Here is a 26,394-nt window from a genome sequence, read left to right as displayed (position 1 = left end):
TTTGTAGCAATAGAGAAATGGAACAAACAGTAAGCCAACAAACAATATGAAATAGAAGTGGATAGAAATAGACTAAGGAATAGAGAAGATGAGTTAGAAAGATTGCAGTTAAAGGCTTAAATTGTTTATTTATATATGTATTTATTGGTACTGGGGATTGAAACTAGGGTGCTTTTAATTTAATGTTTTTGTTTTTATTTTATTTTATTTTTGGTACTGGTATTGAACCTAGAGGCCCTCTACCACTGAGCAATGCCTCTGGCCCACTTAATTTTGAGATAGAGTCTTGCTAAATTGCTCAGGCTGGCTGGCTTTGAACTTGTGATTATCCAGCCTCAGCCTCCTGAATTTTTGGAATTGTTGGTCAGTGGCACCACACTCAGCATGAGGGCTAAAATTTTAGACAAGAAGGTGAGGAAGTCTCATTGTTTTGTTACTAGGTAGAGGGTCATGGGAGGTCCTCCAAAAGGAAGTTGGATCTCAACTCAGGCTGTGATTTTCCTTGTCATTGGCACAACAAGGGATTTAGGTCTGGGTCAAATTGAGGCACAGGCTAACGTAGGCACGGCACGGATCTGGATTTGAAGCTAGGCCTGGCTGTGCTGGTCTTGCTGCTGCTGCTGCTGCTGCTTCCATGGTTGTATGGGCACTGGAACCATCAGCCTGGGTCCGGCCCTGGCCGGCATGCTCACTGGTGCCTCTACTGCCTTTTCACCTAGTGCTAAGGCCAAAAGTGGAGCCTCAGCCTGGAGGCACTGCAGAAGGATCTGGATAACAAGCTTTTCGGATAGCATCTTGTGCAGAAAGTCATCTTAAACACTGTGTCTGATTCCTAAGCAATCTGAGGCCCAAGAAACCTCTCATGCCCTCCCTGCATGGGTGGACAGGCATGGGCAAGAATTTTATCAGCAAGATCATCTTGGAGAATATTTACGAGGGCAGTCTGAACAGTGACTATGTTCACCTGTTTGTGGCCACATTGCATTTCCTTCATGCCTCAAATATCACCCTGTATAAGGATCAGTTACAGTGTGGATTCAAGGCAAAGAGAACTCCTGTGTGAGGTTCATCTTCATCTTCGATGAGATGGACAAGATGCACTCTAGCATCATAGGTGCCATCAAGTCTATTCTGGACTATTACCACGTGGTGAATGAGGTCTCCTACCAGAAAGCCATCTTCCTATTCCTCAGGTGAGCAATGCTGGAGCAGAGAGGATGACAGGGAAGAATTCAAGCTCAAGGACATGGAGCATGCCTTGTCCATAGTAGTCTTCAGTAAATGGAACAGTGGCTTCTGGCACAGCAGTTTAATTGACCAAAACCTAATTGATTATTTTGTCCTCTTCCTCCTCCTGGAATACAAACATCTGAAAATGTGCATCAGGGTTGAGATGCAGACCCAGGGTTATGAGATTGATGAGGACATTATAAACAGAGAGTGGCTGAAGAGATGACATTTTTTCCCCAGGGAAGAGAGTTCGCTGACAAGGGCTACTGATGAACCCAGCCTAATACCATTTTAGGATTGTTTTATTTTAAATTACTGCAATTTCTAAACTTGCTTGGAATGCCTGCTCATGCCTTGAACTCACCCATGCCTAGCTTTTCTTGACCAGATATCAACCCTCTACACACACACACTCACACACACACCCCAAAACAAAACAAAACAAAACAAAAAACATGAAGGCTTTGAGACAAATAATTTATGACAATCACCAACTTGCAATTTTGGCAGAGATTACTCTGCTCCCTACTGTACATAAGGGTATAGGTGCCTCATAAATTCTGGTGTTGGGATCTAAATTTACTCTCTAACTTGAAATGTTGAACCATCTAGACCATTAACCTACTATCTGCCTTTGTATTATGCTTGTTAAAATCCTGTTATCTGTAAATTCTCAAAACACTCCCCCTTTTGCAACTTTTTGTGTTGCAACTTTTTGCAACTTTTTGAGGCACAGGCTAGTAGGCTCAGCAGGGGTCTGGATTTGAAGCTAGGCCTGGCTGTGCTGGCCTGCTGCTGCTGCTGCTGCTGCTTCCATGCTTCTCTTCCTAGAAAGCTGGGGTACTGATCTCTAGCCACCAGTTTTCAGGAGAGACAATCCTGGCCAGAATTACAAACTTGCTTTAATTTGATTTAAAATTGGAGTCGGTGGTCTTTTCTTTGTGTCATGGTTTAACACTACAAGACAGTGTTCACCAAGTTGGATTATTATCCCAAGTCATTGCTTTGAGAGAAACTCAATGCTCAGTTTGATCAGCTCCTTTCTTGGGAAGAGAAATCAAATGGATGTTTCCAACTAATGTTTCCTGTTGGATGTATCAGGAATTCTCCTGGGTCTTGTTCCCATTCCTGGGAGGCCACACCATCACACCTTACAGGCCCTGGACAAGGAGAGGAAGATTTCAAGCCTTCAGAGGAGGAAGTAACAGCTCCCAGTTCACCCATCCCAGAGTTCATGATTTAAAAAAAAAAAAAGTTTTAATTTTATGTGTTTCTGTTTCAAGGAAAGACAAGTTTTACTGAAAATGTGATAACTTTATTTAAGATGTTTTTTAACATTATGAGAAACTTTTCAGATTCAAAAAGAAAGAAATTGAGGCACAGATTGATTTTACTAAGAAGAGAATCTACACCTACCAAGTGCCATTTGTAATCAAGTATGACTAAGAGACAAGGTAGAATATGGGTGTTTAGAGAGGACTGCACTAGCTACATCTTAGGTAGGCATATTTATATGTGTAAAATCTATAGAAGAAACATGATCTAAGGGTATTTTTAGTTCTCCTCTGTGTTGGTAGCTGAACATATTAACTGTTACCTACTGAGGTAGGAAAATAACTGAGACAGGCGGATAGGAAACTTGGGCCCCTCCAGAGTCAGGTTTTTCTGTGTAACGGGACTGAGAGACCACAGACACAAGCCAGGACTCATCAAAGTCAGGCCAATTCCTGTGTAAGTAGAAAAACTACATGTGCCTACACCCCCCAAAAAGCTCAGTAAGTGAGTCAGGAGTTCATGGACACTGAATGCCTTATCCAGAATTGGGTAAGGGGCTAATTTCCTTAAACTTGTAGACTCATATAAACCCCCAGACAACAGATATCTTCCCCTGTAGGAGTTCTGATTTCTTTCTTTGTGTTACTCTAATAAATCCTGTTACTTTTCTCTCATCCTTGTGTCTGTGGATTTCATTCTTCAAATTCACTAGACAAAGAACCCACACAATCCCATACTCCAACACTAGGGATAATTTTCTTCTTTGTTTTAAAAAAAAATCCCTAATCATTTCCCCACTAGGGGTTTTATTGTACTGTTTTGTAAATAGTACTACAGTGATGTAGTGTTGAGGGTTTGATTTGGAGTATGACATAGATAATCAGATCCTAAGTTGGGCAAAGGCATTCTCTGACCTTCTTTTCTTTTAGGTCCATGTCAGGAAAGAAGTTATTTATGGACCTGCAGATAAAGTCTAATAATTGGTTTGATAGTGCCATTTGTAATCAAGTATGTGAAAGTAACCTTTAAATCTGGACTTTAATCCATGTGAGTGTAGAATTTTAGATCAGGACTTTAAATCATGGCCACTTTTGTTTTGTCCTACATACCTCCTTTCTACCTAACCTTATATCTTCTGTTTCTCTGCTCTATGTGCTAGTTTCTCTTTGCCCATCAACAACACATAGAATCGCAAAAAGCCAGTCCAAAATGGCAGTATTACCTTCAAAGTGTACAGGTTCTAGGACTGCCAACTGCTTAGAATCTCTTAGTTACAAATTTATGGGAATCTGAAAGTAATTGGCCCAACTTTTGTGGAGAATAACAAAAATGCACATAAGGGTATATCCCTGAGGAGGGCTATGATTCCTAAAAAAGGAGAAAAAAAAACAAGTTCCCCTACAGAACCCTCCTTCATACCACTGTGACTCACAGGAGAGTATTTTAGAGGCGGGAAAGGGGGTGATCCCCCTTCTGTTCACTATAAGGGATCATGGCCCACACCACTATACCAAAATAGGTTTACAAGAGAAAAAAAAAAAAAACATAACGAATCTCTTTATGAAAACAGTTTTATGTGACATGGGAGTGGAATCGATTGAGGGCTACACAAGAGTTGGAACTGAGACCAAGAAGAGAGGGCTTTTGTTAAGACAGTTGGGGCAGAAATCAAAATGGGGCTGCGATGATGTGGAGAAGCAGAAAGCCAGGCGGTGCAAGGAAGGAGGTGGGAGGGACGCGGGTGCTCCAGGAGTTGGAATACCGTCTAGGTTTCTGCTTCGTAGGTCAAGTAAGACACTGTAGAGGATCCATCTCAGAGACTGCCACTTATGAAGGTACTGTTTATTATTTTCACCTAAGAAGAAGCTGCGAAGGGACCTGATATGACCCCACACCGCATCTCCCGGAACCCCTGCCCCACACCCCACTGGGACCAACTGCGCTAGAGCGCCGGGAGGACCGGAAGTGCGGGCGGAAGTGGAGTCGGGGACGCTTTAGGGAAAGTACCCGCGGAGTAAACAGAGACGCTGCTGACAGGCAGTGGACGGTGTAGGCAGCTTTAGGCCGCCATGAACCGGCTGCAGGATGACTACGACCCCTACGCGGTGGAAGAGCCTAGCGACGAGGAGCCAGCTTTGAGCAGGTGGGCCCCCGACCCACCATAGTCCCCTAAGGTTTCGGGCTGAGGCTCAGCCTTTGAGCGCCTCCGTTTGCTGCGCCTCCCTGGCTTGTGGCGACTGTCGGCCAGAGGCTCGGGGCCCCTAACACCCCACTACGGTTGTGGGAGGCCAACGGGGGCTCCTGGTGGGATCGCGCAGCCCTTGGGGAGGTGGGCCAGACGTCAGCGCCAGGGCTCTTCCGGAGTCACTGGGGGCCAAACGTAATCTATAAAGACCGTGAGATTGAATTCTGCCTCTACATTTTGCAAGCAGCGTGACCCAAGGCAAGTCACTTTTCCTCGGTTTTACATCTATAAAAAAGGAAATATAATAAGTATGGAGATATATCGTAAGTGTATTGTGATGGTCACAGGACTTCATGTGAAGTGCCTTTTTTGATCACCCAGAGCCGCGATCACACTTGCCTGGTTAAGTCCTCTACCGCTGAGCCACAGCCCCAATCTCTGAAGTGTCTATCTAAAAGACTGACCTGTGAAACAGAAATAAGGGAATATTGAACAGGCAATTTTACTACTGTATGTTTGTTGTGGGCTACAGAGATAAATCACTAAAAGCCTTGGTTTTCAAAGGCTTACATTATATAGGGTTAATAAGATAAAGCATATATTTTGGAAGAGCATTTTAGAAAATGATGGACTGAAATAGACCCAGATGAAGTTCCATGGGAATTTCCAGAAGAGAGGATTTATCCTACATGAGGAAAATTTGTAGTTATATTATCAAGAGATTTCCTGTCAAATTTAGCTGTTTCTGTAGCTGTCAGTGGGTCGTATTCATAAACTTTAAAAAGTTAATTCTGTCTGATGAAGCTTTCTGTGAAGTACTTCAGTGGTTCACAATGTTTCCTCACTGTTCTGGGGAACAGTTGTGGACATGGAAGATCAGATTGCTGAAAGGATTTCTGTGGTGAAGAGTGAGAATGAATACTAAGATTCCCTGTGAAAAAGTTTCAGTTAATAGGTATTGTCTGTGAAAGGAGCTACATTACTTAGTAATTCAGTTTGATTGGAATATAGCAGTGTTTCCTGGATTTGAGTTATTCTGTTATCATCTCCATGTACACCTGTGTTGTTATTGACTTAATATTTTTCTTAAGGTCAATTACTTTTTTTTAATGTTTATTTTTTAATTATAGGTGGACACAATGTTTTTATTTTAATTTATGTGGTGCTGAGGATGGAACCCAGTGCCTCATACATGCTAGGCTAGCGCTGTACCTCTGAGCCACAATCCCAGCCCAGTCAATTACATTTTTTTTTTTGAGAGTGAGAGAGGAGAGAGAGAGATAGAGAGAGAATTTTTAATATTTATTTTTTTGTTCTCGGCGGACACAACATCTTTGTTGGTATGTGGTGCTGAGGATCGAACCGGGCCGCACGCATGCCAGGCGAGCGCGCTACCGCTTGAGCCACATCCCCAGCCCCTCAATTACATTTTTATAGTTAAATTTCTTTGTACCCTGCCCCATTGTGGATTGAACCTAGGGGTTCTCTACTACTGAGCCACACCCCCACGTACCCCCAGACCTTTTTGAATTTTAGTTTTAGAGGGGTTCTCCCTAAATTGCTGAGGCTGACCTGGGACTTTTTAAGTCCTTCTTATAAAATATCACCACATGGATCCCTCTTGCTGCTTTTTAACTGTCATGCCTCAGTCTCCCAAGCAGCTGGGATTACAGGTGTGTACCACTGTGCCCAGTTGAAATTAAATTTCTTTAAGGAAGCTTTATAATCCTATGACAGTTGCCACTGGTAAGGTAATTATAAATATTGTGAAAAGAAAATAATGTTATTAGAAAGCATTGCTTGCTGAAGGCTCTGACCTCAATGTTATTTTAAAAAGAGATTGGTATTGGGGTGATGACTGCTCTGGAGGTTGAGGCAGGAGAATTGAAAGTTCAAGGCTAGGGGCTGGGGATGTGGCTCAAGCTGTAGCGCGTTCGCCTGGCATGCGTGCAGCCCGGGTTCGATCCTCAGCACCACATACAAACAAAGATGTTGTGTCCGCCGAGAACTAAAAAATAAATATTAAAATTCTCTCTCTCTCTCTCTCAAAAAAAAAAAAATAAAAAAAAGAAAGTTCAAGGCTCTACTCAGCAATTTAGTGAGATCCTGTCTCGAAAAAGAATGGGGAATGTAGCTCAGTGGTACAATGTCTCTGGTTCAATCCCTAGTTACCACCCCCCCCCCAAAAAAAAAAAAAAGGAAAGAAAAAGGAGATTGGTGTTAGATGGTTGAGAAGTCTCTGTTAGGATTTATTTTTACACTAATTAAACAGATTACAAAGCCTGTTGCTGTTTGATGGAAACTGGCAGAAGATATGAGACTTCTGGGTCAGAGAAAAGACTACAAGTAGCATAGCAAGCATCATGTCATGTTGGTTGCTCTTACTTCTCCATCCTACAGGGGTTCCAAGAAGGGATAGTGCTAGATGAATCGCATATTCTGTGGGTTTGTATGGTGATTAAAGATAAAGATTTCTCAAACTTGACAGCACTGGATGGCATATTGGGTCAGATAATTCTTTTTGGTTGGGGGATATCTTTTTTTTGTTTTGTTTTGTTTTTGGTACCAAAGGATTGAACTCAGGGGCATGTGACCACTGAGCCACATCCCCAGCCCTATTTTGTATTTTATTTAGAGATAAGATCTCTAAATAATATTATTTAGTGCCTCGATTTTGCTGAGGCTGGCTTTGAACTCATGATCCTCCTGCCTCAACCTCCTGAGCCACTGGGATTACAGGCATGCGCCACTGTGCTCCACTTGCAGGGGATATCTTGTGCTTTATAGGATGTTTAACAGCATCCCTGGCCTGTAGCCACTGTGTGCAAGTAGCCTATTCTCCCTGTGCCCAGTGGTGACAATCAAAAATTTCTCTAGTCATGTTAAATATGCCCTGGGAGGCAAAATTGCCCCTTGTTAGCTAGATAGAGGGCAGGAAATAATATAGAGATCCTGTATACGGGTAAAGTTGATAAGATTTGTTGGAGCCAGTTTTTTGGTTTTTTTTTTTTTTTTTGTTTTTGGTATTGGGGCTTGAACTCAGGGGCACTTGATCACATCCCCAGCCCTATTTTGTATTTATTTAGAGCCAAGGTCTCACTGAGTGGCTTAGCACCTTGCTTTTGCTGAGACTGGTTTTGAACTCACAATCCTTCTACTTCAGCCTCCTGTGCCTCTGGGATTGAAGGGTATTTTTAATGGTGTGCTCAGAGGATTGACCATAGAAGGCTCCTGAGTTGGGTTGTGATGAGAGGAGAGTTCTTTAGGAAAAATAGTGTGGCAATAGGATTAAGGGTGGAGTGAAAATGATGAGTTTGGAGGCCTAGAGATCCTTAACGTATAGTAGTACAAGCAGGGCTAAAAGGACCTGAGTGAAAATAGTGGTAATGGCTAAAGCCTCAGTCTTTATTGAAATTGGTGTGAATTGTATTTTTCTGATTTACTTTTGGTTTTTCCTTCCAGTACTGGGGATTGAATCCAGGGGTGCTCTATTACTGAGCTACACCCTGAACCCCTTTTATTTTCAGTTAGAATCTCGCAAATTACTGAGGCTGGCCTTGAACTTTCTCCATCCTCCTGCCTCAGCCTCTTGAGCAGCTGTGATTGTAGTTGTGTGCCACCATGCCCAGCAAAAGCACTATTCTATAACAGAGAACAGAGAATTCAAATTAGGAATATTCTGGATCTGTTCACTAGTCCGTGAGTAATTGAATATTATTTATGTACTACAGATTACATTGAAAATTTCACAGGCATTTAATTTACTTTGTGAACATTTTATAGCTTTAAATTTTTTTTTTATTTGTAGATGGACCCAATACCATTTATTTATTTATTTATATATGGTGCTGAGGATTGAACCCAGTGCCTTACATGTGCTAGGCAAGCGCTCTGCTACTGACCACAACCCTGACACCTGTATATGTCTTATTTAAGTATTCAAAACTTAAAAAGCTGCCAGTTCTGTGAAGTAAACTTCTTATTTTTGATGGAATTATGAATTGGTACAATAATTTTTGAAAGTAATATGATAATACAATAAGTCAGAATGATGTAACTTCTAGACATTTATCCTAAAGAAGTTACATACACAGAAATGTTCATTGTAACATTTAATAACAAAGAGTTTAGAAATAAATGTATGGCATCTATAAGAGGAAATGTTATATAGACTTTAAAAAATTTGGAGTCCAGCACTCTATTGGCACAGAGGCTGAGGCAGAAGGATCACTTGAGCCCATAAGTTTGAGGTCATGCTGGGCACATAGACTCCATTTGTAAATAACTAAATAGATAGATAGGTAGGTAGATAGATAAATAAATGGAAGTAAGCAAGACAATTGATTTACCAAGTGAGAATTGCTATATATAATATCAAATATAACCTTGTAAAGTCAAAATTATTAAACAGTAAGATGATGAGAATGAATTTTGAGTGATTTTAATTTTTTAACATTTATATCCTCTGATTTATATGTATTTAGCTCTGAAGATGAAGTGGATGTGCTTTTACATGGAACTCCAGACCAAAAACGAAAACTCATCAGAGAATGTCTTACTGGAGAAAGTGAGTCATCTAGTGAAGATGAATTTGAAAAAGAAATGGAAGCTGAATTGAATTCTACTATAAAAACAATGGAGGACAAATTATCTTCTCTAGGAACAGGTACGCTTTATTTAGTTATTTATTTATTTATTTATTTATTTATTTATGTGTTTACATGCGGTGCTGAGAATCAAACCCAGGGCCTCGCACGTGCTAGGCAAGCACTCTACTGCTGAGCCGCAACCCCAGCCCTGGAACAGATACGCTTTTGATTTGTTTTTTATACCTATTTTTATAAGCTCCATAGGACAGGAAGCTTACTCATGCTCTGTGTCTCCAGAACTTTCTATATGTGCACAGTAAATACTAACTGGGTGAAGGAATTATGTTTGGCAACTGAACCAGAGTTTTCTTTGATGACTATGGGAAAATGTCATGCGTTGTTGAAAAGACACTATTTAGCATTATTTATTTGGATAATTTCCTTTTGTAGTTTTTACTCAAGGATAAAAAGAAAGACACATGAGTCTTATAGTTATTTTGGACATTAGATGTCACTGATGGCAGATTTATTGATGTATCATCATAAATTCCTATTTTAGTAAGTAATAAAACATTGGTCTTTTTGTAAAATGTACCTCACCCAAAATCTAATTTGTGAAAGTAGGACTCTTGTGCACTGGCTTTCATGTTGATATATTGGTATATTATGTATTAACTGGTAAGAACTGAAAGCATATAATAATAATAATAATAACAACAACAACAACAACTAAAGCAAGTGTTAATTAGAGGAAGAATGAGGGAGACAGGCATGTGATGACATAAGTGTAGGTAATAGTATGGAACTGAGTACAGTTGAAGAGAGGAAGAATTTGTCTTCCTCATTCCCTTGCCTTTCCTTAGAGCTTTTCTTTCCATTAAGCTCCCTTAAAAAAAGATACTCATTCCCTGTTCTTCACAGTGCACTCCCTGTCTGAAAGATAGAAATTTGTATATGGGCAACCTGAAAAGGTGGCCTTTAAAAAAAAATTTAAAAAAATTTTTTTTTAGTTATTGATAGACCTTTATTTTATTTATTTATTTATTTATATGTGGTGCTGAGAATCGAACCCAGTGCCTCACACATGCCAGGCAAGTGTGCTACCGCTAAACTCCAGCCCCAGCCCCTTAAAAGTTTAATTAGATTTTTGGGAAGGAAAAAAGATTTAGAACACTAAATTAAGATGGGGGGGGCAGTTTTCTGTAATTGCATAGGGCATAAAATAAAATATGTCACTATGTGAAAATATTTAACCATCCAAATAAGATTGTGAATAAGTTGATATTACTTTGTGGTAATGGAAGAAGATGTGGAAGTTTTTTCTTATGAATTATGTATGATTAGTCTATAAACTTCATTTCTGATTTTCATAGGGTCTTCTTCAGGAAATAATAAAGTTGGAATAGCTCCGGCAAAGTATTATGATGATATATATTTTGATTCAGATTCTGAGGATGAAGACAAAGCAGGTAAATAACATCTATCAGCCTTAGCAGTAATATTTTATGAAAAAGGTTTACCTCTCTAGTTGATATTAGGATTTTAGGATATTAGGATTTTTCTTTGAGTTTTATTTTTTAAGAAATATCAGGTGGTAGATGTGAAACCAGATTGATTAGTAATAAAAGCTGGGAACAAAGACTTATGAGTACATGGCATTATCAGCAGCACTGCATGGGTATGCTAGGGAAGGGGAGAGTGTGTCCTGACTTAGTACTTCCCCTGCTCAGGGCTCAGGGATCTTTCCCCAGACTCCTTCTAGTTCCTTCAGACTAGTAACATTTGTTTTCTTTTTATACCTTTTTTTTTTTTTTGGTATTGAGGATTGAACCCAGGGGTACTTAACCACTGAGCCACATCCTCAGTCCTTTCTTTGTGTGTGTTTTATTTAGAAACAAGGTCTCACTGAGTTGCTTAGTGCCTTGCTTTTGCTGAGGCTGGCTTTGAACTTGAGATCCTCCTGCCTTAGCCTCCAGAGCTTCTGGGATTACAGGCATGTGCCACTGTGCCCGGCTCAACATTTGTTTTTACACCTGCATTTTTTCTGTATTTTTACTTTCCTGAAGAATTTTTCCTAGCTTGTTGGAAAAGCTAATTACATAAGGAATTACACTGGAATATACAAAATAACAAATTTATATTTAAAAGGACGTTTTATACTTTTATATCATTACTTAAAATATTGGTGTGCTAGAATAAATTTAAAAAGTAATGTATGTGCTAGATATGGTGTCACATGCCTATAATTTCATCACTTGGGAGACTAAGGCAGAAGTATCACAAGGTCCAGGCTAGCTTGGACAATCTAGAGACCCCATCTCAAAATAAAATAAATTAAAAAAGGGCTGGGAGTATAGCTCATTTTTTAGAACAAACCTGGGTTCAATCCCTAGTACTACAAAACAGAACAAACAGAAGTCTAATATATGTAGACAGCTCTGGGTTTTTTCTTTCTTTCTTTCTTTTTTTGTAAATATTTATTTTTTAGTTGTAGTTGGACACAATACCTTTATTTTTTTATTTTTATGTGGTGCTGAGGATCGAACCCAGGTCCTTACACGTGCTAAGCGAGCATTCTACCACTGAGCCACAACTCCAGCCCTTTTTTATTTCTTTTTTAATTGTTTTACAGTTCTGGGGATTGAACCTAGGACTGCTTTACCACTGAGCCACATTTTTTAGTTTGAGACAGGGTCTAAGTTAAGTTCCCAAACTGGCCTTGGACTTGTGATCCTCCTGCCTCAGCTCCAGAGCAGCTGGGATTACAGGCATGTGCTACTATGCCTAGATTCTTTCTTTCCTCTTTTCCTTTCCTTTTTCCTCCCTTGTTCTGGGGATCAAATCCAGGGCCCTGAGCATACTAGGCAAGCATTCTACTATTGAGCTATGCTCCCAGCCCTGTATTGTAATTATTTTTTTCTGATACTAGGGATTTAATACAGGTTGCTCTACTGATGTACTATATCCCTAGGCCTTTTTATTTTTTATTTTGAGACAGGGTCTCACTAAGTTGCCCAGGCTGGCCTTGATAACTTGGTGAGATCCTGTCTCAAAAAACAAAAAAAAACAAAAAACAAAAAAGGGCTGGGCATGTAGCTCAGTGGTAGAGCCCACCTGGGTTCAATCCTCAGTTACCCTCACCACCAAAAAAAGAGAAAAAAAATTTTTTCTTTTTAAGGATAATTAAAATAAATATGTAGCTTGGTAAATAGGAGATTCTTCATTTTATGTTAAAGAAGTGTGAACTTTACCAAGGATACTTAGCTATATCCTTAACTTTTAAAAACATTAGCACAGGTGACCAAGAAAAAAAAGAAGAAACGACACAGGATTCCAACAAATGATGAATTACTATATGATCCTGAAAAAGATAACAGAGACCAGGCCTGGGTTGATGCACAGAGAAGGGGGTAAGAATTTAAATTTAATATTTAGACTCTTTAGGAAAAAATGATTGAAAAATGATTTTTACCACATTTGTATTTTATATATGTCTATGTTTATATACACACACAACAAAGAGGTTTGAAGAAAAAAAACCTGCAGATTTATTTTGAAAATAACCAGCAAATTTTATTAAACAACTCATTTTTAAAAACTACTGTTGAGTTCAAACTGTTGTCTCTCCCTTCAAGAAACAAAACTGACTTTTTTCAGATAGACACAATTTTTTCTTTTTGGTACCAGGTATTGAACTCAGGGGGGTACTCGACCACTGAGCCACATTCCCAGCCCTATTTTTTATTTTATTTAGAGACAGGGTTTCACTGACTTGTTTAGTGCCTCACAGTTACTGAGGCTGGCTTTGAACTTGCAATTCTCCTGTCTCAGCCTCCCAAGCTGCTGGGGTTACAGGTGTGTGCCACCACGCCCTGCAGATAGATACAATTTTAAATTACATTGAGATTAAGAGTTTATGTGGGGCTGGGGTTGTGGCTCAGTGGTAGAGCACTCACCTAGCATGTGCGAGACCCTGGGTTCGATCCTCAGCACCACATAAAAAAAAATAAATAAAAAATTAAAGGTATTGACAACTACAACTAAAAAAAAAAAAGTTTATGTGGATGAAGAGAAGATATTGTTTAGCACCTGATTTGTTCCATTCACAAATTAGATTTTTTAAAATTCACATAACCCGAAATTGACCATTTTGTTTATTTATTTATATATTTTTGTTGGTGCATTATGATTATACATAATACTGGGATTCCTTATGCCGTATTTGTACATGTGTTAACATAATTTGATCAGTCTCATACCCTAGTACTTTCCCTTTCCTTTCTCTCTTCCCTTTCTTTGATTTGCTTGCTCTACTCTACTGATCTCCCTTCTATGATTACTATTATTATTTTAATTATTGCATTATAATTGTATGTGGTATTTATTGTGGTATATTCATATGTGGACATAGCATTTTTTTTTTTCATTACTTGGGATTGAACCCAGGGGTGTTCTGAGTTACATTCCCAGCCCTTTTTATTTTTTTGAGATAGGCTGTCATTCACTTACTGAGGCTGGCCTCAAAACTTGGAAGCCTCCTGGGCTGGGGATGTGGCTCAAGCGGTAGCGCGCTCGCCTGGCATGCGTGCGGCCCGGGTTCGATCCTCAGCACCACATACAGACAAAGATGCTGTGTCCGCCAAATACTGAAAAATAAATATTAAAGTTCTCTCTCTCTCTCCCTCTTTAAAAAAAAAAAAAAAAAAAAAAAAAAACTTGGAAGCCTCCTGCCTCAGCTTCCCAAATAATAGGGATACAGGCATGCACCACTGTACCTGGCAAAAGTGTCTATTTTAAAATATAATTTTAATTATAAATTATAAATTATAATAATTTATAAGTTTAATATATTCACAGTGGTGTGTATCACTACCTTTGTCTAGTTTCAAACCATTTTTATAATTTTTATCATCTCAAAAGGAAAATCCTGTATCATTTAGTAGTTTTTCTCTCTCTTCCCATATTCCCTGGAAATATGGGAACACATATTGTGTTCCAGATCTGTGTTCTATCAGTGGATTTACCATTTTTGATATTTCAGCTAATGGAATATTCTACAATATGTGACTTTTTGTATTTGATTTCTTCCACTGGTCATGTTTTTGAGGTTCATCTACATTGTAACATATATTACTACTTCTTTCCTTTTTATGGCTAAATAATATTTCCTTGTATGTATATACATAGATCAGTTTGTTTATTCATTCATTGAGGAACATTTGTGTTGTTTTTCCTTCTGACTGTTGGGAATAGTGTTGCTGTGAATATTGGTGTACAGTTATCTATTATGTCTATTCTTTCATTTCTTTTGGTTACATGCCCAGGAATGGAACTGTTACATCATATGGTAATTCTATATTTAACTTTCGTGTGGTACTAGGGATCAAACCCAGGACCTCACATGTGCTAGGCAAGTACCCTACCACTGAGCTGTTCCCCAAGCCCTGTATTTAACCATTTTTTTTCGGGGGGGGGGTGAGGGGTAGTACTGGGGATTGAACTCAGGGGCATTTGACCACTCAGCCACATCCCCAGCCCTATTTTATATTTTTTTAGAGACAGGGTCTCACTGAGTTGCTTAGCACCTTGCTTTTTGCCAAGGATGGCTTTGAATTTGTGATCTTCCTGTCTTAGCCTCCCAAGCTGCTGGAATTACAGGCATGTACCACCGTGCCTGGATGTATTTAACTTTTTGAGGGATCACCACTATTTTCTACAATGACTGAAGCATTTTGCATTTCCACCAGCAGTATACAGTGGTTTACAAATTTTATTTTGATGTAAAGGCTGATTTGTCATAAAACTAAAAGGTAGGCAACTTACCACCATTATCTAGTGCTTTGCCAACCTGTTATGTTTCAGAATCACCAGGGCAGATTGAAATGCAGACCTTTGAATCTTATTTGAGGTGGTGATTTTTTATGTAATGCTGGGGATGTGCCTCTCACATGCTAGGCATGTACTCTGCTCCTGAGCTACATGATTAACACCTAGGAGGACTTGTTTCACCTCTGGTGGGGTCCAGATATCTATATTTTTCAAGTCTGGAGAGATTACTATTGGTGGGGAATCTTTGTATACCATCTTTACCTTTTGCTCTCCAGCCTTATCCAGTTTTTCCTCCTCTTGTTCTATTTATACATCACTTTTTCCTTTGCCCCCGTGTTTATTTAATGAATATTTTTTGATTACTCATAGCCATGGGATGAACATTTTAAATGCTATAAGTAATATATTTTTAAGTAATTTTAAAACTTTTTTGTAGTTGTAGATGGACAGAATGCTTTTATTTTGTTTATTTTTATATAGTGCTAAGCATTGGACCCAGTGCCTCACATGTGCTAGGCAAATGCTCTGCCACTGTACTTTAGCCCCAGCCCTTAAGTGCTGTAAGTAATATTGAGATGGTCAAGGAACTTACAGTGTAGCTCTTTAGTCTGGTAACAGAATTTATCAATGATGTAAGATGGAATTTTGGGTTTTTTTGGTAGTATAGAGATTGAACCCAGGGGTGCTACCACTGTGCTACATCCCCAGCCCTTTTTAAATTTTATTTTGAGGGGCTGGGGATGTGGCTCAAGCGGTAGCGTGCTCGCCTGGCATGCGTGCGGCCCGGGTTCGATCCTCAGCACCACATACAAACAAAGATGTTGTGTCCGCCGAAAACTAAGTAAACTAACTGACTAAATAAATAAATATTTTTAAAAAAATAAATTTTATTTTGAGACAGGGACTCATTGAGTTGCCCAGGTTGGCCTTAAACTTTTGATTCTCCTGCCTTAGCCTCTCCATTAGCTTGGATTATAGGTGTGGGCTGCCACACCTGGCTTAATGGTTCCTTTAATTGGAGACTTGCATTAGAAGCAAGACTTTAATGTGTCTTTTTCTTAATTTCTTTTTGCATTCCAGTTATCATGGTTTTGGGTTACAGAGGCCACGTCATCAACAGCCTGTTCCAAATAGTGATGCTGTTTTGAATTGCCCAGCTTGCATGACGACACTGTGCCTTGATTGCCAAAGGTAATGGATGAATGGTTAAACACACACAGGGAAAAAAAAAATTGGAGTCCTTTGTTCAAATCACAAATAGACTTTTGATACTCAGGAATTCTGATGTGATTCTGTACTCATATCCTTTGTGTTACATGACTAATCTCTTTATAGATAATTTTGACTATTCATGGTTCTGTAAAAAGTAGCTTTTAAAAATTAATTAATTAATTAATTGTTTTTTTTTGTGACACTGGGAAATAAACCCAGGGTCTATGCAGAGTAGCTTTTTATTGTTTCTTTTTTTTTTTTTTTTTGTACTGGGGATTGAACTCGACCACTGAGTCACATCCCCAGCCCTATTTCATATTTTATTTGGAGCTAGGGTCTCACTGAGTTGCTAAGCTCCTTGTTTCTGTTTTTGTTTTTGTTTTGGTACTCAAGGTTATTTGACCACTGAGCCACATCCCCAGCCCTATTTTGTATTTTATTTAGAGACAGGTTCTCGCTGAGTTGCTTAGTGCATTGCTTTTGTTGAGGCTGGCTTTGAACTTGCGATCCTCCTGTCTCAGCCTCCTGAGCTGCTGGGATGCACCACCACACCCAGCTAGAAGTAGCCTTTTAAATAAAGCATTTCTCAGTAATAATAAGGATTCAGTGAAATTGCATTTATGTTGTAGAATTACATAATCTTTTAAAGGAAAAAAAATCACTTCTCTTCACAGTACTTCTGATGTCATATCTAGGATTTTTCCCCCCTCACAAAAAAACATTTCTCCAATTTTCTGTACACTGTGTGTCCTACAATTTAATTTAATTCTGACTCACTACCTGGAGTTAGCATCAACGCCACAGGTTAAGTTCATTATCACAAGACTACCTCCTTCTTTTGATGCCAGTAATCAAGTAGTAGGTCCTCAAGTTACCTCCATTTCTATTCAAGTTGAATACAAATTAGGGGTTCCTTTATTATAAAGATACAAATAAAACAGCTAGATGTAGAGGCATATAGGGTGAAGTCCAGAAGGGTCTTGACTGCAGGAGCTCTGTGGGGTTTGGGATATAATACCCTTCTAGGACATAGATGTGTTCACCAGGCTGGAAGATTTTGGAACCCTTTACTTTTATGGGTTTAATTGCATAGGTTTGTTCCATTATATAGACACCATTGGCAAAATCATTGGCCATTACTGATTAATTGAATCTCTAGCTCTTTTCCCTTCCCTGGAGTTAGGATTGGGTGGGTATGGATCTAAAAGTTTCAACCCTTCTCCAATCAATCATGTTTGGTTTTTCTGTTTTTTTTTTTTTTTTTTAGGTGCAAGACAAGCCTCCATATCTCATTAGCATATAAAATATACTGTTACTATTCCACAGATTCTAAGAATCTTGGAAGCTCTTATGTCAGGGACAGACCCAAGATCAAAAGTTATAGTAATAACAAAAGGTGCTGTTATCACTCAGGAAATTGCAAGTGTTTTAGGAGCTCTGTGTTAGGAACTGGAAGCAGAGCACAAATATATATTTATTCTTATGTCACATCTTTAAAATACACTTTTTATTGTGGTAAACTCTATATAAAATTTATAATTTTAACTATTTTTTAGAGTACAATTCAGTGGCATTAATGCTATCATAGTCTGATGCAGCCAACACCACCATCCATTTCCAGAACTTTTGATCATCCCAGGAATTCTGCACCCATTATATAATAACTCCCTATTCTCCAGTCTCATCAGCCCCTGGCAACCTCTGTTCTACTTTGTTTCTCAGACTATTCACTTTTAATGTATAGAAAATTATTATTTTTTTAAACATTTTTTTTAGTTGTAGATGGACACAATATCTTTATTTATTTTTATGTGGTGCTGAGGATCGAACCCAGTGCCTCACATGTGCAAGGCAGGCACTCTATCACTGAGCTACAGTCCCAGCCCCTAGAAAATTATTTATATGTGTGACATTTTCTGAAGCTTTGCTTAATTTTTATTAGCTCTAACAGGTTTTTGTGTGTGTGAGAGTATATGTGTATGTATGTGAGATGTGTAAGCTTTTGGGTTTTCTTTATTTTTTAGTTGTAGTTGGACACAATACCTTGATTTTATTTATTTGTTTTTATGTGGTGCTAAGGATTGAACCCAGGGTGAACGCTCTACCACTGAGCCACAACTCCAGCCCCAGTTTTAGGGTTTTCTACATAAAAGTTCACGCTGTCCTTGAGCAGAGATATGAGGTAATTTACTTTTACGTCTTCCTTTCCAATTTAGATGACTTCTTTTTCTTTTTGGTACTGGGGCTTGAACCAGGGGTGCTTTGCCAGTAAACTGTATCCCAATCCCTTTGTATTTTTTACTTGGAGACAGGGTCTTACTAAGTTGCTTATTAGGTCCTTGCTTAGTTATTGAGGCTGGCTTCAAACTTGTGATCCCACTGCCTCAGCCTCCAGAGTAGCTGAGATTACATGTATGAACCACCACACCCTGCTTTTCTAGTTTGTTTATTTATTTATTTATATTTTTATTTATTATTTTTGGTATTAAACTCGGGGACAGTCAACCACTGAGCCACATCCCTACCCCTATTTTGTATTTTATTTAGAAATAGGGTCTCACTGAGTTTGTTAGGGCCTCCTTAAATTGCTGAGACTGGCTTTGCCTTCCTGTCTCAGCCTTCCAGCCACTGGGATTACAGGTGTGAGCCACTTCGCCTGGGTGGTCTAATTTATTTTTATTAGCTAGTTTAAGGTTTCAGATTCTCTGCAATAGTTAATTTTTTTAAGTATTATAATTTGATTTTTAAAAACTTATTCTAATTAGTGATACATGACAGTAGAATGCACTTTGATACATCTACAAAGATGGAGTATAATTTCTCATTCTTCTGGTTGTACATGATATAGAATCCCACTGGTTGTATAGTTATATTTTTATGTAAGGTAATAATGTCTGATTCATTCTACTATCTTTCTTACCCTCTCAACCCTCCCCTTCACTCTCCTCTACCTAATCTAAATTAACTCTATTTTTCCCTAGCACCTCCCCATCCTGCAACCTATTGTGAATTAGCATCCACCTTTCAGATAAAACATTCAGCCTTTGGGTTTTGGGGATCGGCTTATTTCACTTAGCATGATATTCTCTAGCTCCATTCATTTATCAGCAAATGCTATAATTCCATTCTTCTTTAAGGCTGAATAATAATCTATTGTGTATATATACCACATTTTCTTTATCCATTCATCTGTTGAAGGACACCTAGGTTGGTTCCAAAGTTTAGCTATTGTGAATTGAGCTGCTATAAACATTGATATGGCAGTGTTACTGTAGAATGCTGATTTTAAGTTTTTTGGGTATAAACTGAGGAGTGGATAGCTGGGTCTAAGTTTTCTTAGGTGTCTCCATACTGTTTTTCATAGTGGTTGCACCAATTTTCAGTCCCATCGGCAATGTATGAGTGTACCTTTCCCCTGACATCCTCACCAACACTTATTATTGCTTGTATTCTTTTTTTTTTTTTTTTTGGGGGGGGGGTTCTGCTGCACGACCAGCACGCTAGCTTCATACTAGAGGTTCCAAACATAGAAGTTAACTAGTGAGATCAAAATAAAGACACATAAAACCCAATTTACCTTTTTCTTGACCAGCTAAGAGACGGCCCTTCCCGGCTCCTGCCTCGAGCCACCTGATGTGGTAGCGAGGTTTACACAAGAGACCAGCAGGAGAGAGGGGGAAGCACGCCAGAGAGTGGGCTTTTATTGGGGAACAAAAAATTCAGGGGAAAATTCCATCTAATGAAGGTCGAGGGGGACAGCATTCCAAGGTCAGGGTCAGTGATTGGTTTCAGGGTCAATGGTCAGTCACACCCCCACACAGACAGGCTCTCGCACCTGAAAAGGGTGGGGATAAAGCTCTGACACAGCTAGCCTGAGCGCCTCACACCCAGTCAGGGAAGTACCCAATTATGTGTGAGAATGGCTTCCCACAGGGGGTGGTATTGGGGATTGAATTTAGGTGCTTGACCACTGAGCCACATTGCCAGCTCTATTTTGTATTTTAGAGACAGGGTCTCACTGAGTTGCTTGGGGCTTTGCTAAGTTACTGAGGCTGGTTTTAAACTCAAAATCCTCCTGCCTCAGCCTCCCAAGGCACTAGGATTTCAGGCATGTGCTGCTGCACCTGGCTTATTGCTTGTATTCTTGATAATTGCCATTCTAACTAGAGAGAGATAAAATCTTGGAGAAGTTTTGATTTGCATTTTTCCAATTGCTAAAGATGTTGAACATTTTTGCACATATTTGTTGATGGATTGTGTTTCTTCTGTGTCTGTTCAGTTCCTTAGCCCATTTATTGATTGGGTTATTTGGGTTTTTTGGTGGTGTTTTTTGAGTTCTTTATATATTCTGAAGATTAATGCTCTAACTGAGGTACATGTGGTAAAGATTTTGTCCCATTCTGTAGGTACTCTCTTCATGTTATTGATTGTTTCCTTTTCTGAGAAGAAGCTTTTTAGTTTGAATACATCCCATTTATTGACTGTTGATTTTACTTCTTGTTAAGGAAGTCAGATTCTAGGCTGACATGATGACGATTTGGGCCTACTTTTTGTTCTGTTAGGCATTGGGTCTTTGTTCTAGTGCCTAGGTCTGTGATCCACTTTGAGTTGAAGTTTGGGCAGGGTGAGAGGGGTTTAATTTCATTTTGTTACATGTGGCTTTCCAGTTTTCCCAGGACCATTTGTTGAATAGACTATCTTTTCACCAGTGAATGTTTTTGGCACCTTTGTCTAGTATGATAACTGTATTTATATGGGTTTGTTTCTGTGTCTTCTATTTTGTACCATTGGTCTGTGTGTCTTGTTTTGGTGCCAATAACATGCTGTTTTTGTTACTGTTGCTCTGTAGTATAGTTTAAGGTCTGGTATTGTGATGCCACCTGCTTCACTCTTCTTGCTAAGGATTGCTTTGGCTATTCTGGGTCTCATTTTTCCAAATGAATTTCATGTTTGCTTTTCTAGTTCTATGAAGAACTAAGTTACTTTATGATCTCACAGTAGAAATTGGTCTTAGTAAAATTGTTATTCCATATTAATGTAGGGTTCTGATATAGTGGAGTAGATGGGAGAGGCTGAGGCAGGATTGCAAGTTTGAAGCCAGCCTGTGCAACTCAGTGAGAACCTGTTTCAAAATAAAATTTAAAAAGGGCTGGAGATATAGTTAGTGGTGAAGTGCCCCTGGGTTCAAACCCTAGTACCACAAAAACAAAGAAAACAAAACAAGGGGCTGGAGCTGTGGCTCACTTGCACACTTGCTAGCACACTTGCCTAGCATGTGAGAGGCACTGGGTTAGATTCTCAGCACCACATATATATGAAAAAATAAAGGTCTATCAACAACTAACTAACTAAATAAGTAAAACAGACCAAACAAACAAACAAAAACAACAACAAAAAACAACAAGAGCTGGGCATGGTGGTGCACAGCTGTAATCCCAATGATTTGTGAGGCTGAGGCAGCCTCGGCAATTATTGAGGCCATAAACAACTTAGCAAAACCCTGTCTCAAAATAAAAAATAAAGTCATTAAGATATAATTCAATATAAGCGTCCCTGGCTTCAATCCCTGGTAACAAAAAACAAAACCAACAAAAACAAACAAAAAAAACCCCTCAACAACCAATCTAGTACAGTAAAAGGGATTTTGTTGTTGTTATTGTTGTTGTTGTTGTTTTTGTCCCTAAAGTGATAGTTTTTTCCTCTTTCTTTGTTTCTCTCTCTCTTGAAACCAGTGCCTAACACATTAGTCAAGTGCTCTACCATGAAGCTTTTTTATTGGATGGATACTTCTCAGAGTCTCATGTAACTTAAACTTCAAATAATATAAGACAAAGGGCTGAGAGTTTCTGGTTTTAGCCAAAGTGTGGCTACTTTGAGCCTGAGTGTGAGGGTGTGTATTATATAATTTGTAGATAAATGGAGTCAAGATCACTTGGGTGTGGTAGAGTGTGTCTGTAGTCTCAATTTATTGCTTGAGCCCATGAGTTCAAGGCCAGCTTGGGCCATATAGTGAGATCCTGTCTTTTTTTGTTTTTTTTTTTTAAACAACAAAAAACCACATACACACAAAAACAACAAAACAAGAACTCAGTTCAGAGAAATTATTTGTTCTGATATGCAAGAAATTTAGAGAAAGGGAAAAACACTGTGAGCATGTGACACGAAATTTTTATAGATATGAGACAGAATAGTCATCCAAGTACCTCCTCACATGTGTACAATTAACTAGAACTCTTTATCATTGAACGTAGTTTTGAAAGATTGTTTTACCAGGTTTGTTAATCAGCTTTTGTCACCATGACCAAAATATGAACAAGAACAACTGGAGGTGTTTAAGTTTAGTTTGGCTCATGGTATCAGAGGTTTAGTCCGTGGTATGCCAAGTTCATTGTTCTGAGCCCCAAGAAGGACAGAACATCATGGCTGAAGGGCGTGGCAGAGGAAGCTGCTCAGAACAGGGCAGCAGGGAAGGGGTCACAGAGAAGATGGACTCTTCCAGACCACAGCCCCAGTGACCCACTTTCTCTAAACACACCTTACCTGCCTACAGTTACCACCTAGTTAGTACATTCAAACTAGGATGAGCTGATTAGGTTATAGCTCTTATAATTTAATTTCACCTTTGAACATTTCTTATGTTAACACAGGAGCTTTTGGGGAATACCTCATATCCAAGCCATGATACCAGAGAAGCACCAATTTGTATGTTCTTTTTTTGTTTTTTGTACTAGGGATTGAACCCAGGGGCACTTAACCATGGAGGCACATCCCCAGCCCTTTTTTGTATTTTATTTAGAGATGGGGTCTTCCTGAGTTGCTTAGGGCAACTCACTAAGTAGCTGAGACTGGCTTTGAACTTGGTATCATCCTGGTTCAGCCTCCTGAGCTGCTGGGATTATAGGTGTGTGCCACTTCACCGGCCAATTTGTATGTTCTTAATTCCTGGCGGTGTGGTAGTGGAGAAGGTGAAGAGTGACATTTAGAATTAATGAGACCCCTGTTTTTAGCCTGATAGGTATTTCTGTTTTATGACGTTCAAGGGGAAAAAAGATAGCAACTTGAGAAGGAAAAATATTGTGTATGAAGATGAAAAGTTTAAAGAGCAATTCAAAAAACTTTTTTTTTTTTTTTTCCTGGGATAAAAGTTACTTTTAAAGTAGTAGAAGCTGGGCATGTTGGTGCAAGTCTGTAATCCCAGTGATTTGGGAGCCTGAGGCCATGAGGATTGTGAGTTTAGGGCCATCCTGGGCAACTTGGCGAGACCCTGTCTCCAAATAAAAAACAAAAGGGTCTGGGGATACAGAGAGCTTGCCTAGCATTCATGAGGCCCTGCGTATCTAAATAAAATACCTAAATAAAGAAGACAGAGGGCTGAGAGTTTCTGATTTTAGCCAAAGTATAGCCACCTTGAATCTGGGTATGAGGGTTCTACTATCCAATTTACATTTCAATTTCTTCCACATTTTATTTTAGGCTTGATACAATTAAATATTGCAGTATCTATGGAAATTTTTGTGGCAAAGCACCCCTGGGTTCAATCCCCAGTATCTAAATAAATAAATAAGATATAGATTTTTTTTTTTTTAAATAGACTTCTAGGGGCTTGGTTGTGGCTCAGTGGTTGAGAGCTCGCCTAGCACGTGCAAGGCCCTGGCACACATAAAAATAAATAAGTAAGTTAAGGATATTGTATCCAACTAAAAAAAAAAAATAGACTTCTAATTGCTACAAAGTAATTGTGCATATTTATGAGGTACAGTATGACATTTCAATACATATTTATAATGTGTAATGATCAGATAAATGTAATTGGCATATCTATTACAAATATAACATCATTTTTTTTGTACCAGGGATTGAATAACATCATTGTTTTATACTAGTGTCCATTAAAAAGTTTCCTCCTGGGGTTGGGGTTGTGGCTCAGTGGCGGAGCGCTTGCCTAGCACACATGTGAGGCACTGAGTTCAATCTTTAGTATCACATAAAAATGAATAGATGAAATAAAGGCATTCTGTCCATCTACAACTACAAAATTTTTTTAAAAAAAGTTTCTTTCTATTTTAAAACAACTTTTAGATTTCCTTAAATTTGCTGTTTTGTTTCCATGTTTATTTTAGTCAGTTTTTGGTTTTCTCAATTTTATCTAAAAGAATAACTGTTAATTTAGAAAACAAATTAATATTCTCCATTTCATTTTCCTCTTAGGCATGAATCCTACAAAACTCAATATAGAGCAATGTTCGTGATGAATTGTTCTGTCAACAAAGAGGAGGTTCTAAGATATAAAAACTCAGAGAACAGGAAGAAAAGGCGGGGCTATAAGAAGATGAAGTCTAACCATGAAGACTCTGCAGAGCAGGCAGAGACAGAAGTGGAAGAAATCTATCACCCAGTCATGTGTACAGAATGTTCCACAGAAGTGGCAGTCTACGACAAGGATGAAGTCTTTCATTTTTTCAATGTTTTAGCAAGCCATTCCTAAACAGCTCAGCCGGCGTGCATTACCTAATACTGTATTTAAGGCGAATATGTACAGTTATTTTCCTTCTGTCTATCCATATCATTAATTGATGTTGAGTTATTTGAGGAAGCAGTATTTTATCTTATGAAGAATGGTTATTAAACTTTATCTCCTCACCTCTTTTTTTTTTTTTTTCCTTTAATTTTCTTACGAATACTGATGGAACTGATTATTCATTCCCTTTTTGATGGACATTTGGATACTGGGGTTTTTGTTTATTAAGGCTCTTTAAAATTAAAATGTTCTGGAGTTATAACTAATCTTTGTTTCTGAGTATCTTAATCCATTTTATCTTTCTATAACAAAATACCTGAGGTCAAGTGCTTTATGAACAAAAGAAGTTATTAAGCTTAGAGTTTTGGAGGCTAAAGGCAGATGGCTGTTCCCATCTTTTTGGCCTCTGTGAGGGCCCCTCCGCCCTGCTGGGTCATATCATGGGCAATGGCAGGATGGTATCATGGCCAAATCATATTTGAAAGGGAAAGATCAGATGGTGATACAGGAAACCAGAGAGGGATTCAGAGGTTAGGCTTACTCAGACTAACTGAGGAAGCTAACTGAGGTCCTTGGAGAACTATATTAATCCCTTCCCAGGGCAGTAACCCTAGTGATCTAACCACCTTCCACTAGGTCCCACCTCTTAAAGGTTCTACCACCTATACGCATTGCCAAACTGAAAAACAACATCTGCACAACAATCTACATTCATAACCTTGATATGATTATATTGGAAACTATTTCCCAGACTTCTGTCTGCATCGTTTTTGCTAAGGAATATAATTATTCTTGCCCCCTCCCCACTGTGGAATGCCAGTGTTTAGCAAATGTTACAATTCCATGGAGTTGGTATTGTTCTAACTGTAATAATTGTACACTTTAAAATAAAAATTCATGCTTGAGGAAGAGCAATTTCCCCTCTGACTTAAAATCCTGTTGTTACCTCTTGTGCCTATCATTTTTTTCTTCTTTTGGCAGTAACCAAGGTATGTTCTTTTAGTATTAATAATATAAAAATCATTAGTGGCAGTTTGAGGGGAAGTTGCATTGTAGGCATATGTGCACTTTACCCTTTTTAAAGAGGGAGTGATTTGGACTGTCCAAAAGCATTAGATAGTTTCTAATAGAGCAAATGTGATACAAAGGAAAACGACAGGAAATGTATTTAAATGGGCTCTGTAACATTAATCTTGGGCAAGTCTATTTTTGTGAGAAACAGTTTTCTCATCTCATGTGATTTTTGGGGAGTTGTGGTGAATGCTGGAGATTGAATCCAGGTCTTCAAGCATACTGGGCAAGTGCAGTTTTCTCATCTGTAAAATGACAAAACACTGGGGACTGGGTATACAGTTTAGTGATAGAATGCTTGCCCACTATGCATGAAGCCATGTCAATCCCCAGCACTGAAAAAAAAAAAAAAATTGAAAGCTGAGCTAGACTACTGATTCCCCACATGGATCAGGGCTCAACAAGGTTTAAAAGGGATCCCTACATATTCCACAAGGGAAAATGTCCTCAACTACTTGCCTTCTGGGCTTTCTATAAGCTATACG

At 38.8% G+C, this 26,394-nt stretch overlaps 1 protein-coding gene and 1 pseudogene across 2 annotated transcripts; both read left to right on the top strand.

Moving 5' to 3' along the window:
* Positions 1-642: 642 nt before the first annotated feature.
* LOC113200571 (torsin-1A pseudogene) lies at positions 643-2,239 on the top strand (annotated as a pseudogene).
* A 2,268-nt stretch (positions 2,240-4,507) lies between these two features.
* Positions 4,508-24,963, top strand: Eapp (E2F associated phosphoprotein). 2 transcript variants are annotated; one of them, XM_026414011.2, is made up of 6 exons: positions 4,508-4,648; positions 9,175-9,356; positions 10,653-10,748; positions 12,572-12,689; positions 16,189-16,299; positions 24,529-24,963. In XM_026414011.2, exons 1-6 carry the CDS (start codon positions 4,575-4,577, stop codon positions 24,803-24,805), a joined length of 858 nt encoding a protein of 285 aa, XP_026269796.2. In that variant the 5' UTR covers positions 4,508-4,574; the 3' UTR covers positions 24,806-24,963. The 2 variants fall into 2 exon arrangements, with proteins under 2 accessions (XP_026269796.2, XP_026269804.1); XM_026414019.2 differs by lacking the exon at positions 12,572-12,689 and having other exon boundaries at positions 24,529-24,616.
* The last annotated feature ends 1,431 nt before the right edge of the window (positions 24,964-26,394 follow it).

Source organism: Urocitellus parryii, chromosome 6 (assembly GCF_045843805.1).
Source record: "Urocitellus parryii isolate mUroPar1 chromosome 6, mUroPar1.hap1, whole genome shotgun sequence".
Taxonomy (NCBI): Eukaryota; Metazoa; Chordata; class Mammalia; order Rodentia; family Sciuridae; genus Urocitellus; species Urocitellus parryii.
This window is presented reverse-complemented; position numbering and strand designations above follow the sequence as displayed.

Bases quoted from the DNA above. Each gene is read 5' to 3' on its own strand.
- Eapp (XM_026414011.2), top strand. From the start codon at position 4,575: ATGAACCGGCTGCAGGATGACTACGACCCCTACGCGGTGGAAGAGCCT. The intron at 10,749-12,571 runs GTAAATAACATC...TAAAAACATTAG, and splicing joins TGAGGATGAAGACAAAGCAG to CACAGGTGACCAAGAAAAAA. The intron at 12,690-16,188 runs GTAAGAATTTAA...TTTGCATTCCAG, and splicing joins GTTGATGCACAGAGAAGGGG to TTATCATGGTTTTGGGTTAC.